This window comes from Myodes glareolus, chromosome 16 (genome assembly GCF_982192425.1).
Source record: "Myodes glareolus chromosome 16, mMyoGla1.1, whole genome shotgun sequence".
Taxonomy (NCBI): Eukaryota; Metazoa; Chordata; class Mammalia; order Rodentia; family Cricetidae; genus Myodes; species Myodes glareolus.
In genome coordinates this window covers 28042866-28057067 of record NC_142041.1, presented here as the reverse complement: position 1 = coordinate 28057067, position 14202 = coordinate 28042866, and the positions used below count along the sequence as shown (strand labels likewise).

General features: G+C 49.7%; 1 protein-coding gene across 1 annotated transcript in view; it reads left to right on the top strand.

Annotated features, from left to right (window-relative positions):
• Col15a1 (collagen type XV alpha 1 chain) overlaps positions 1-14202 on the top strand; it is a 104575-nt gene that overhangs the window by 73608 nt on the left and 16765 nt on the right. The window contains exons 21-29 of the mRNA XM_087897132.1: positions 1699-1734; positions 4200-4262; positions 6626-6694; positions 6788-6823; positions 9711-9764; positions 9860-9919; positions 10614-10682; positions 10788-10829; positions 13935-13980. Coding sequence (XP_087753258.1) covers positions 1699-1734; positions 4200-4262; positions 6626-6694; positions 6788-6823; positions 9711-9764; positions 9860-9919; positions 10614-10682; positions 10788-10829; positions 13935-13980 — 475 coding nt within the window. The remainder of the gene's footprint in view (positions 1-1698; positions 1735-4199; positions 4263-6625; positions 6695-6787; positions 6824-9710; positions 9765-9859; positions 9920-10613; positions 10683-10787; positions 10830-13934; positions 13981-14202) is intronic.

The window sequence follows — 14202 nt, the reverse complement described above, 5'->3', positions numbered from 1 at the left end:
GAATGGGGGAGGTAAAAGTGCTTATCACACCATGGTACTCAGCAAGTCACTGTGGAGCCAAAGGTGCATGCCCACAACTGTGCCCAGCAGATGCTCTGGGGAAGCCCACCCAGGGAGGCTGGTCATGCATGATGTTGGGGGAGTGGTTGATGGTAGAGCAAGCGATACAGCCTAACCTCAAGAAGGCACTCTGTGTTGCTGAGCCCTAGCCTGGGTCCTACGCTCCATCCCTCACCTTCCACACTTCCTTCCCCATTAATGTCCTTCTGAGGGTGAATTCAGCCCCCCTCACCCCTGAGGCTGGATCAAGCTTCACCTTTCTCTGTGGCAGCTTCCTCCTAAGAGGACTCAAGTCATTACCTTCATGTCCCCTTTCCCCCATAACCAGTGGGTTAAGACGCTTGTTTCTATCTAGTTGTTTTTAAAATCTAATTTATTGACAGTGTGTGTGTGTGTGTGTGTAGTGAAGGGGGTATTATGAAAGGGTAACATGTATGTGTGCCATGGAGTGTATGTGGAGGTCAGAGAACAAATTGGTAGAGCTGGTTCGCTCTACCTCTTTTTAAACATGGATTCCAGGGATTGAACTCAGATCATCAAGGTTGGCAGCAAGCACTTTTATTTGCAGAGCTACTTTGCTGACCCCTCTCTAGTTCTTGTCTATCTCTATCTATCTATCTATCTATCTATCTATCTATCTATCTATCTATCTATCTATCTATCTCTATCTACCCATTCATTCATTTATTCATCCATCTATCTATCATCTAGTTATTAATCCATCTATCTATCTGGTTGTCTGTCTGTCATCTATCCATCTACCCATTCATCCATCTATCTATCTATCTATCTATCTATCTATCTATCTATCTATCTATCTATCCATCTATTCTATCTATCATCTATTTATCTATCTATCTATCCATCCACCCTTCCATCCATCCGTCTAAATATCTATCTATCTATGTCTATCTGTCTATCATCTATACATCTACCCATTCATCTGTCTATCTATCTATCTACCATCTATTTATCCATCCACCCATCCATTCATCAATCCATCCTCCATCCATCCATTCATCCATCCAACTAAATAGCTATCTATCTATCTATCTATCTATCTATCTATCTATCTATCTCCTCTGATCTGTCTAGCTCATCAGATCTCTGGAGTTGGCAGAAATGGGGACTGTGACCCTGTGTGGTGAAGCACACACTCCATTTGTCATGTCCTTTAAAAAGTCGCCATCTCTTTAATAAAAGTCTTACTCCCAGCATGTACCCACGTCTCCTCCCAGCCCCCCAGCCTATCCTCAAGTCCATCTTCAGAGCTGACTAACCCATCACTCCAGGGAATTGCACACTGAGTGACGTCATGCAGAGGAAGCTTCAGTAAGGGACAGTGGCAACTTGAGGAGCAGCGTGAGCCCCTGGGTACTTGAGGACGGTCCCTGCTGCCATCACCAACAGCTGTGTGACTTGGTGGCACTTTCCCTCCCAGTCTCCAGCACCCCCTTCTACAACATGGGACAGGGATTCACACTGGGTGGAAATAGGCTTGGATCTTTGGCAGGGTCCTGGGGGAACAGTGGACCCTGCTGGATAAAAAGGCCTGGGCTGATACCCTCCTGAGGGACAGTGGCCCCTGAGGCACAGTACTTCTGACTCTGAGAACTCTTTGTCCTCCATGTGTTACAGGGGCCGGATGGTGTGCCTGGGCTACCCGGATTTCCAGTAAGTACTGTAGCGATCAGTGTCCACCTGCGCTCAGGCACTATGCTCATCCTGTTCCCGCCCCTGAGATGCTGTTTCCCTCTCTCCACACATGACCAAGCTCTACACACGCATCCATTTTTCATGCCCTCTCCAGAAGCATCGCCTTCTTTGAGACCCATTGGGTTTATTTTACCATTTTGTGATTCTTTTTTGCCTTAAGTGACAGATTCTCCCGTGTGTGTGTGTGTGTGTGTGTGTGTGTGTGTGTACTCTATGACAACTATAGAGGGCCAGGTATTCTGTCTCTACCCATGTGCCATCCAGCCCTGGGCAGCTGGGTAACTCTAGCGTTTCAAGTGGCAGACTGTGCAGATAAAGCCCCTTGAGACACAGGAACAATGGTGTAGAGAGGACAGAGGACAGTCACAGAGCTGAGGGCTGTAATTAACAGCCTGTGTGCACCTTTGTAGGAGGGTGGTATGCTCTTGCATGAGAAGCAATCAATTTTGTCTGGAGTATGTGCCTATGCAGAAGGCCAAGGCTGACCCCAGGGTGGGACCTACCTGCTTCTCTGAAACTCTGCAGCTTGGAAAGGCCTGAGGTGCCACTTCCGGGACAAATGAAGGAAATGGATAAAACTGTCATAAAAATATGTTCCTGACAGCTGAACTGTAGATGATCTCCTTTTTATCTTTTCAGATTTTTCTTAATTTCTCATGTTTTCTTTTTTTAAATACATGGGAACTTATTTGTATTTTCTAAATGATCATAAACTATGATGATGGTAAAAAATTAACATGTTCACTAGACATTAGAACAGAAGTGGGGGAGGGGAGGCAGTATTACCGTTAGCAGAAGAGGTCCCACGTCTTAGCTGCAGCCCCCAAGGCAGTCACTTCAAGACTCAGAGCACATTCCAGAACATTCAAACATGCCTTCCTCCATGCAAATGATCCTGTCTTCTGAGGGGCCTCTGCAGGGAGTGGGGGATGGGTCATGAACAGGATCCAGACCACACACCCCAGATGTGAGGTTCCCCCTTAACTGATTTTGCCTATTTGTCCTATATTTAAAATTATTTGAAAAAGAAAGAGAGAATGAAAAGTTTGCCGCTAAACAGTAGCGCTGAAATATTTCCATGTTCTCACTGTGATGGAAGTGTACCCTTTCACCTTGAGGCAAGACAGGGCTTGTGGAAGGTTAAATAACAATAAAGCAACAAGATGCCTCGGGACAGTGGGCACCATGACTAGACCAGTCACTGTGACCAGTTCTCTGGGTCTGCTGGAGTTGAACAGCATGGCCTCTGGCTGGTATGCCCCATGTGACTCTGCAGAGTGCAGAGGGTGTGAGGCAGCCCAGCAGGGGCGGCACAAGCTTTAGTTCAACAACAACAGGTCCAGTGTGAGGAGGTCAACGGAAGGGAGTCACCTCCAGGGCATGGGAGATGAAGTGTGAGGTCCTGTCAATATTAATGGCGAGCTAGTATGCTAGATACCTTCTTGTGGGGCACATGTTGAGCAGACAGGTACAGGATGCTTCAGGGGAGCTGTGGGTGAGTCAGCCCAGGAGGACCAGATGAGAGCAGATCCAATAGCATCTGCCCACCTATAGGAAACCAATGTTCAAAGGAGTGATGCTGTCTAGGGATGTAGGGACAGGTTCATTTTCTCTATCAAGGAATTAAAAGACAGGAAAGAGGTAGTTCTGGAAGTCTTGGGGAGTCTCAGCAACCGAGCCATCATACACCATGGAAATCAGGGTCTCCTTCTGGGGTTCTTAGTTTCATTAATAAAAGAATTAGCATACTCAAGTGGGAAGCACAAGGTCATTTCATTAGCATTTAGGAAAACCCAGAGTAGACAAATTGTAAATCTCACAGCTGCCTGGTGGAGGAGAAAGGAAAGATAAACACGGCCATCGGCCATCTGGTGGTCCACAGCCACATAGCAGGAGTGGGGGCTTTAGAAACAGAGCAAGAAAGACAGATCTTTGATTAGGGACTTTAAAAAGCATCCTTAGGCTCTGGTCAGCACCCCAAAGAAAAAGACAGGAGAGAAGAAAAAGAAATAGATCCTCTTGACGGAAGAGAGGCCGACACAGCAGAACCTTAACCCCCGCCATAGAAACTGCACCAAGGGCCTGGGAAGGAAAAGTACATTGTCTTAAGGTGAACAGCCTTCCTGGGAGTCGTTCCCTAGCCAGGTCCCTGACATGCCCCACTGGGTTAACTCCTAAAGTATGCTTCATTCGCTCTCCAGGCCTCTAACACTCGATGCTGCCGTCTGTCCCATTTCCAGCCTTCTGACAGTTAGGAGTAGATCAAGTTAATCATGACTTCTACCTGCTTGATAAGTGGTTGTTCTGAGGGAGACAGAGAGACACAGAGACAGACAGAGACAGAGAGAAAAACAGAGATGTTTTCCTTTTTCTGTAAAAACCTTTTAACCATCAACACAGCGCCCTCCAACAATTCTTTGCAGGGCCCCAGAGGACCAAAAGGTGACACTGGTGTGCCTGGATTCCCAGGTCTAAAAGGAGAACAGGTAAGACCCTGATGCCTGGGTGGAGAAGCGCTTGCAATTGGCTGACCGTCTCCCTCCATTTGGCCAGTTGTTTCCTTCTGGAGAGTCAGACCCGACAGTGACGTTGAGAAGACTCACAACCACCAACACTCTCTAATTCTAGGATGCTTTCTTTCGTTAAGATTTTTACTTTATTTTTGTGTGTGTGTGTGTGAGTATTTGGCCTGCATGCATGGCTGTGCACCACATGCACTCAGTGCTTGCAGATGCCAGAAAGGGCATCAAATCCCCTGGAACTGAAGACAATGAAGGTTATTTGGGGCTATGTGCATGCTGGGACTCAAACCCCAGTCCTCTAGAAGTGCAGCCAGCGTTCTTAACCTCTGAGCCATCTCTCCAGCCCATTGAATTCTTTTTCTTTTATCATCCCGAAGAAATACCGTGCCTTTTCGTAGATACTCTCAATCTGATGACTTCCCTGATCTCACACTGTTGATTCCACCCTTCCCCCATCTGAAAAGAAAGTACGGCTCAACGCTGTTCTCGCATGTTGACCCGTCTTGTCTCCTGGTTATCGTATGTGCTTCCTGGCTACAGACTTTTCTGAAGCTCTGGGATTAGCACAGAGTCTGGCCCACAAAGGACACCCAGACACTTGCTGAATGGAAGAATAATGATCAGTGAATGAAATGAGTTCCAGTATTTGGTGATTGCAAGTTAGACATTGTGCAGTTGAAGTACATGTCATGCAGGGTACTCCTGGGGAACCCCGGGACTCAGAGCCACCCTTTGCACCCCCACATGACCTCTTACAGTCAACTTCCTAGAAGGTTTCATAGCTGAAGAGGACAGAAACGTCCATGAATAGATGGCAGTGACTCTGGATTATACTCACTCAGTCCCACAACTATGTGTGTGCTATCTCCCTCTCCCATCTTATGATCCCCTAAGGGACCCAGCAGTTTCTTATACCGAGTATTATAGAAAGACAATAACAGGACAGGGGGCAGAGTATCCTGCTATTTCAGGGGCTGCAGAGAGGGGGCTACACCTCCCTGGGAGTCGAGAAGAAGCATCCTCTCTGAGAGGAGCGGAAACTGCAGTTTTCTCTGGGCCTTTGTCCCAATTGTGCCACATTACCCCCAGGACAAGGAAAGAGGCCCCAGAGGCTATTGGCCTTCAACACTAGGGAGTAGGGAGTTCAATGTGTTGGGTAACGTTTGGAAGCACACGGTCGTGGTGGTGTCTGGGGTGCTTTCGCTGCCGTGGGCTTGCAGAGGAGGGGTGGACTTGAGTTGGCTCTGGCAGGTCTTGCTTTCAATGTTTCTTTTCATATGTGGCAAAGTTGGTGGGCCTAGACTCTAGATTCCACGGGCTACTCCTGCCTCCTCTAATCCTCTGCTACTTTGAATGTCTGGGGCAGACACCAGGCAGCTCTGCTCCGGTCCTTCCAGCAACTGCACTTCCTGCCTCTCTGCATCTAATGCTTCTGTGCTTGCCTCTTGCTGCTGCTCAGGACTGCCTTTCCTCGCCAACCAAGTGGTAAGACCCACATATTAGCTGCGTCCTTTGGGGGATGGAGAGAGGGGCTTCGCTGCTCACTCTGGTACCCTGGCCACTTCCAACTGTGGAAAGGAGGTTGCTGTATGACCAGCCTAGTTCCCCAGGGCTACTGTGGAGGCCCAGAGGTATGCTACTTTCTCCACCTGGCCTTGTTTCTCTTCGTGGATGTCTTTCTGGAAGTCTCGGGATAGTAGATGACCTACTGAGGACAGGGGTTTAGGAGCAGGATCCTGTGTCCTCCAGTCACCCATCATCTCTGTCTCGGTATATAGAATAGCTTGGCCTAACCAATAAGGCGTTTTCACAGAGGCTTGGAGATTGGAGGAGAGTTGTACGTGAAGACAGGAGACTCCTGTGTTGAGAGATGCACCATGCTTACAGCTTTGTCTCCCCGGATTTCAGCTGTTTAACCAACAATAAGGATCCCTGACAGAGACAGATCTCAAGTCATTAGAAAAGCAAACTATCAAATCTGTCAGGAGCCAGGGGTTCCTGGAAGGACATTCTATGGCAAGAAGTAGACAGCCATCCTGGGGCAGGAGTGGGGTCTGAGAAAGAGGCTACGTATCTGTTCTCAGTTAGAGCCCTTGAGAGTGCACTTGGACAGTGAACTCAACCAGGCATGGAAGGAAGAGCTCAGAGAACATTCCATCATGCAAGCAGCTGTTCTATCGTCTGGCAAGAAGGCCATGCTGAAGAGGTGGGGCTGGAGGGGTCGTCCGAAGATGAGATGTCATGCTGACAGAGTGGAGATGTCTTAAAGACCCCCTGAACAAGGTGGCAGGAGGAGGCTGGACTTTAAAAGATTCTCTGCATTGCAGGGTGAGAAGGGAGAGCCGGGCGCTATCCTGACAGGGGACGTCCCTCTGGAAATGGTGAAGGGGAGAAAGGTAATTCTGTCACCGCCCCTGCCTTGGCTTGCCAGCTTTGGTTGTGTCATAAACAGTGACTCCTGAGTGACAAGCATCTATTTCCTGTTTTAGGGTGAACCTGGAATGCATGGAGCCCCTGGACCCATGGTAAGCTGGGTGTCTCTCCGCTGGGTTGTGACAATGGCTTCAAGCTTTTCTTGAACTTTGGCTCAGTCAGATTGAATTGTTCTACTTGTGAAAATATAGAGTAAAACCATGACAGGTGGCAAAACATGTGTCCATGTTTGTGGGAGGTGGGCTCCAGGGACAGAAATCTCAGTGGTTTCCAGGCCTGCAAGAGACTCTCAAAGACAAACAAAACAGGGCTGGAGAGATGGCTCCGTAGTTAAGAGCATCTGCTGCTCTTGTAGAGAACTCAGGTTCAGTTCCAATGCCCACAGGTGGGTCAACCATCCATAACTTCAGTTCACCTGGTACCGTCTTCTAGTTTCTGTGGCCACCAGCCATGCATGTGGTGCACACACATACATGTAGGCAAAGCAATCTTACATATAATAATAGAAATTTAAACAACAACAAACAGACAAACCCGCAGTGGTTGAAGACGGGAGTGTCCCACAATCCGCTATAGACAGTTCTTGCTGAACCTCTCTCCTCCAAGCAATGACTCCAGTATTTTCTGGATTCAGAGCCATACAACTGTCTAATTGGCAGGCTAAGGCTGGAGGAAGTGGATAAAGGGTAGTGACCATCACTTCTAGCATGTTCTACTGGTCAGATTCTTGGGATCCTCAGATGTGTAGCAGAGCCACGTGTCCAAGAAATGGAAGAGACCTGTCAAGGGTTGTCAGGGGCCGGGGACCTCACAAGGACCTTCATGTGTTGCTGGGTCTGCTGCTCTATTGCTCTGGGGCTGGGACATGTCTTCCTCTCTCTTTTTCTGGGCTTTGGTCCTGCCCATCTGAATGCCAAGTGCCTTGGACTCAGGCTAGATAGTGTTAGAGGCTCTCTGGGTCTACTGTTCTAGAAACAGGGAGCACACTTGGACTTTCAAACACTTGCTGAGTTATTTCTCCCGAGAACGAACCCTAAACTTCCCTGCCATGCATTCCTCCTGGAATGCAGAAAGTTCTGGTGTGGATCACCACAGTGGGTCAGGCACTGGATAAGCTTCCTGTAGGACATCTCATTTCAGACTCAGGTATGATCACAGAACCCCAACCCTCACTCCAGCCTGTAGACAAGGAAACCAGGGCTCAAAGAGGACATGCAGTGTGTAAGACAGAGGTGGGTGGGAGGCTTGAGGCCAACCGGGCACACCCTGTATCCAGACTTTCTCCCTCATCCTTTCACCCTCCCCCAATTTCCAACAGACAAGCTGCCCTTTGTTTATTATTGATTGATTGATGTACTTACTGGAGCCCCATGGACTGTCCGATTGTTCAGTGGGTCTGTTCTATGGACGCTGGATCTTAGGCGGTGGGAGAAAGGCTCACACTCAAGTGAACACCTGCACACTCCCAGCCCATCCTTCAGAAAACCTTCTGAGGCTTTAGGTCCCCGAAGTCAGGCAGAAAGGGCTGAATATAGAGTACAAGGGCTGAGAGTGAAGGCAGATGGGAGAGTCTTGTTCCCAGCTGGTTAACCACTCAGTAACCTCCAGTTCTATGGGAAACGCAAACAGTTAGCAGTGGGGCCAGCAGGCGGCTGCAGATGGCTATGGCGGGTGTCCCACCGAAGGCCAGCTTGTGCACAGCTTGCCAAACAAGGCAGTAAGGGCACCTTTTAATTTGCATAATGCTTCCATCTGGGCACACTGTGGCCCTAGAGACCAATGTAGCTTACAACTCTTTTTACGAATATGCTAAGGCTTGTTGCTCAAAGTGTGGTCTGTGGATCAGCATCCCTGACATCACTTGGGAGGTTGGTCATAACGCAGAGTCGCAGGCCCCGAACCAGATACCAGTTCATACACCGTTGATCTGCACTTTCATGAGACCCAGGACACTCTGTGTACATGTGTACTTGGGAAGCATTCCAAAGAACCACCCACCAAGTGGCCCAGTCCCTGAAAACTCCCTCGAGTTTTGCTTTTCCCTTCCGTAAGAATAACATAGACTTGAGATTTTTCATGCTGACCCCATTTTTTTAAGATTTATTTATTTATTATGTATACAATATTCCTTCCATGTATGCTTGCATGCCAGAAGAGGGCACCAGATCTCATTATAGATGGCTGTGAGCCACCATGTGGTTGCTGGGAATCGAACTCAGGATCTCTGGAAGAGCAGTCAGTGCTCTTAACCTCAGAGCCATCTCTCCAGCCCCATTGCAGACCCCGTCTTAATGCAATATTTCCTTGTCATCTCTTAGGGCATGCCACCTATGTTAGTGGTGGTGGGCAGAGGGGCTGGAGGTCGCCAAACATATTCATACCTGCCATTCTTTAGGCTCCAATAGGCAAGATGATTCCCACTGGGAGCTTAGATCAGGGCAGTGACTCAAGAAGTGTGTGACCCAGAAATAGGGTCAGTGGGTCAGGAACTCTGTAGGAGGAAAGGGGCACTATGCTGAGGCAGGGCCTCAAGATGAGTAGGAACAGAACAGGAACCACATCCTGAAGCCAGTTCTTGGGCAAACTGGCACAGGGAGGGGTAGGGCTGCAGAACACAAGGACATGGGGACCCTGGAATGTATGACCAGTGGCAAAACTCCATGTTCTGAGCCAGCCTAGCATGTGGCCCCCCGGGACCTGAGGCACTGAGTTGCTGGTTTCTTGCTATGTCGTTCACCCTTACTGAGGGATCGGGTCTTGGGTGTGTAGCCTTCAGAAAAACAGGGAGAGCATAAGGACTGAGCAAACCCTTCTGAGAGGCAAGAGACCAGGAAATGGGTGGGTGGGTACTTCAGGATTGTTGCTCATGTTCCTTCCTCCCATCCCTGCTTCACTGCCTCCAAGAGCAAGCCCAGCCTTCCAGATCTGTGGAACCTGAGTTTCTGTCATTTGCTACCATGGCATTTGTTTTGCCTCTAGGGACCCAAAGGACCACCAGGACACAAAGGAGAATTTGGCCTCCCGGGACGACCTGTAGGTATCAGTGTTCCCCACACTAAAGGATGGGGCATGGAGTGACCAGGGTGCCCCACAGCAAGACTCATTAAGGTATCTTGTGTGCATCTCAGGGTCGCCCAGGATTGAACGGTCTCAAGGGTGCCAAAGGAGATCGGGGGATCATGATGCCGGTGAGAACTGTATCCTCTTCTTCCATCTCAGCTGCCCCTGAGCTGTAGGGCTGATCACACCCTGTTCGAGAGGATCCAGTGCCATGAAGTCCAGGGACTGGGGTTTGCAGAATGCATGTTCGGGAGTGTTCGCCTTCTTCCTCCATCGTCACTTCTAAAGAACCTCACACTTAGCCCTGCCCCCATCTCACTCTTAGGAGGCTCCCGTGCCACCTGGATCATGCTCATGCTGAAAAGTGTCAGTCTCCTCATGCAGACACCAGATGGAAGAGGGAGGCAGGAGGAAGGGATGGGAGTCTCTTAGTAGGATCCTGATGACCCTCTTCCCTTCTGCACGTAGTTCCAGAAATGCTGACGTTAATGGAGCATTGCTCTGGGAACCAAACTCTGGGTTCCAATGTCAGCCTTCTGTAAGCTTTGAGCAGGTTGTGTCCCCTCCCTGGGCCTCATTATTTGTGGGCATCAATCAGTATGACATAGTCGCTCTGCTGTCTCCATGGTTTACCGACATTTTTGCAGTATGGACCAGATGTGTAAGTGCTCTATGGAGGGGACTAGGGACCAGAGGCAGTTGTGGGTTGTCTCCAAAGGCTCTTTCCTCCTCGGCTTCCAGCCCAGTGTGGCGCACACCCTGCAGTTGCTCCGTACTCCCAGATCCCCAAACTCAGTAGCAGCTTTTATTTTCTTCCTTCAGGGTCCACCTGGCCTACCTGGACCCCCAGGACCCCCCGGACCCCCTGGAGCTGTGGTTAACATCAAAGGTGTAAGTCAGGATGGGCCTGGGGACCATGCAACGGGAACCAGATCGGCCTCAGCTGTAGCTGGGTTTCCTGAGGGCCTCACTCCTCATATTCTCTCTCTCCTACAGGCTGTTTTCCCAATACCTGCCCGGCCACACTGCAAAACTCCAGTAAGTAACACACGTCTGTGTCATTGGCAGCAGGCTAAGCATGGGTGTCAACTCAAAGAAACAGATCAGTCTTGCCTCGAGCACCTTCCATCCCTGGCTGTATCTTCTGTCCACATCAGGACCCTCAAAGGTCTAGATGTTGCTAGATGATAGACACCAGTAATGAAATATCCACACGCCGCTTCTTTTGATACAGCCAGCACAGCTAGTGTTCCGTTAGTGAGACCACATTGGCCTCATGGGCAAGAGGAGCGTAAAATTGCAAAATAGACCCCTTATAACAGGAAGAAGTGACGCCAGCTCATGGCATCTGTGCTGGGGACTTGGGGATGGAATCTGTAGCTACTCTGTCCCATCCATCCCAAGGATTGTGTGACCGCTTACCAAACCTCCCCAAGAGGCAAACGATATCTCTCCCCTTCATCACGGGAAGGCAACTGCCCACCGAAGCTCTCGGGCTAGCCCAAGGTCATGGGGCATGGGGCAGCCGGGACCACAGCTAAGATCTCCTGGTCACCCGGAAGCAGGTGCAGGCACTGTGATCGCTTGCCCAGCCTCCTCCTGCCCCTCCCCACACAGGCCGTTGGCAGCTCTGTCTTTAGGATTTTGCCAGTCTCATAGCTAGACGTTTATTTCTGTGAGGAAACACAGGGACAGGCATGAGTCATGGATCTGTGAGTAATCGGTCTCTCGTTCATTCAGTAAATATTTACTGAGCTCTCACCAGTGCCAAGGACTCTGCTAGGCCCTGGGGACACAGGGATGACCTAGACAGGCTTGCTCTCTGCCTTCTGGAGTTTGCAAATGATCATTTCAAAATATACTTTGAAGTGGGCTTGAATCGATTCTTGTGGGAGTGGCAATGGGGCTGCTCTCCGAGGCTTCCGACTGACGCAGACTGGCAGGCTGTGTGTTGCCCTAGGCATATGTCCAAGTCTGACCTTTGTGGCATCCACGTGGGCAGCCCATAGTCCAAGCATTCTAGCCTGGAAGGCAGAGCGTGGGATCCACCTGGATGCAGTGCTGAACTCCGTGTAGGTGCAATAGCACCGCCAAGGGCCTGTTTCTACAGATAACTGCAGAACGGCCTCTGGTTCAAGGGCAGGTTCTGGAGATAGTCCCAGAAAGCTGTGCACTCACCTCTGCATGTAGGAACTGTAGGCTGCCTAGGTTCCACTGTCTATGAGTGTTGAAGGCCCCGCCTTCCACCACAGAACCCAGCCGCTTTACCACCTCCCACAAGCAATCTCAATGCGCTAACTGTGGGATGGCCCACCACAAACTTTAGAGTGTTGTGGGAATGCTACTGCAGTCACGTGACCTATGCTGGGACCCTGTGCCATATCCACATGTGCATGGGTGTGCGTGGAGTTACTTAAAAAGAAGTCAATGCTAGGCTCAGAGTATTCGGAGTGAGGTTTGCTTTATCTTAATCTGCTGTGGCATACTGGGACACCTTGGGATTTGGAGGAGAGGATGTTTCCTACACGGCCACCCTCAAAGTGGACATCACCAAACAGGAACATACCCAGCACCTCATAAGTACCTCCCAGCACAGTTTAGACCCCCACCATGCCTCTTAACCACAATCTCTGCAATATGCATCCTTAATTTTTTTCTGGAAGATTTCTTCCCCTTCCCAGCATCTTTTTGTGATAACCGCTAAGCAGCTGGCAATCCCCATTCATAAGTACAGAAAGATCCTGGATCCAGGTGGAGCACCATCACTCAACTGGGGAATGTGGCGGTGTAGTGTGGTAGTAGACCCAGCACAATCAAGAATCGCCAAAGAGAGTCTTGATGAGGGATTGTATACGTCAGGTTGGCCTGTGTGATTGTATTGGTCAGGTTGAAGGATTGTCTATATTACCTGCCCACTATGGGTGGTTCCCTACCCTAGTTGAGAAATTCCAAACTGTGTAAGAGTGGAGAGAGTGAGCCGAGCACGCTCCCGCATATATGAATCCCTTGCTCTCTGCTCATGACTATGAATTGAATGTGACTAGCTGCTTCCTCGCAATGCTACCTTGACTCCTGAGCAATATAACTCTAATAACCTGGAGTTGTCAATCAAAAAATCTTCTGTAAGTTGCTTTTGCTAGGGTGTCTTATCACAGGAACAGGAGCTGAAGCTAAGACAAGGTGTATTGCACACCAGTTTGCAGGGGCTTCTGTCTGCAGACTCACCTAAGAACTCACACATGCTAGGCGAGATCTGGGGATCTCGGGAGTGGCTTGGTGAAAGGCTTTCTGCACAAGCAGGAAAAACTGTGTTTGATGCTCAGAACCTGAGGGGAGGAAAAGCCATGATGGTGCACATTCGTAATCCCAGTGCCACAGAGGTGGAGACGGGATGTCTGGGGCTCACTGACCAGATCTAGGCCAGTGACTCAAAGAACAAAGTGAACAGCGTCTGAGGAATCACACGTAAGATTGACTACAGGAGATAGAGGGAGAGAGAGAGAGAGAGAGAGAGAGAGAGAGAGAGAGAGAGAGAGAATAAGAGGGGGGAAGGGAGAAAGGGTAATGGGGGGCAGCAGGGATATGGGAAAGAACTGAGAATTATATTATCCAGAACTGCTTGGATTCCAAATCCCTGCCACCTAATGAGGAGCCCATAATAGCCCCTCCAATCTAATGACAACCCTGTTATTTATCACGGCAACTCCTGCCAGGACCCGTGCCTTATGCCTGTCTTTGATTACACTCAGTAGCAGGCGACTGGCCCAGCTTCAGAGCTGGCTCAGGGCTGGCTCGGACGTTTGGCCTCAACCATGAGCCAATCTTAATTGATAAGGAAGGAGGCCAAGACATTCAGCATCAGCCAACACTCTCATGAACACTATCTGAAGGCCCTGGGTTTCCCTTTTGCTGAGAGTTTTGGCCGGAAGTCTCGATGCTGTGTTCTTGAGGCCAGCTACATCACGGGCTTGAAGGCCTGAGATGTCTGTGTTGAGGTGCTGGGAGATTTGGAGCTCCAGAGCTAAGTCCAAGCCTGGCCCTGTGTCATTTCCTCCTCTGCAATATGTCCCCGGGACCATAATCACCCAGACAAAAGCCGGAGCAGCGCTTCCCACGTCTGACCTGGTCTTTCTCTTTCCCTAGGTTGGTACTGCTCACCCCGGGGACCCAGAGCTTGTCACTTTCCACGGTATGCACTTCTTCACTGTGCTTCTCTGGGACATTCCTGGCCTGTAGACACTTACATGTGTCTAGTGCTGGCCACCGATGAGGTGGTCGGGAAGGCCTGACTGGCATGGGGGACAAGCGGCAGCTGAGCTGTGGTACACATGTCTTTCTGGTTTTTCCACATACCTGTGTGTCCTGGGTAACAGGAAACTCTCCCTTTGTTCATTCCTTTGCCAATCACTTC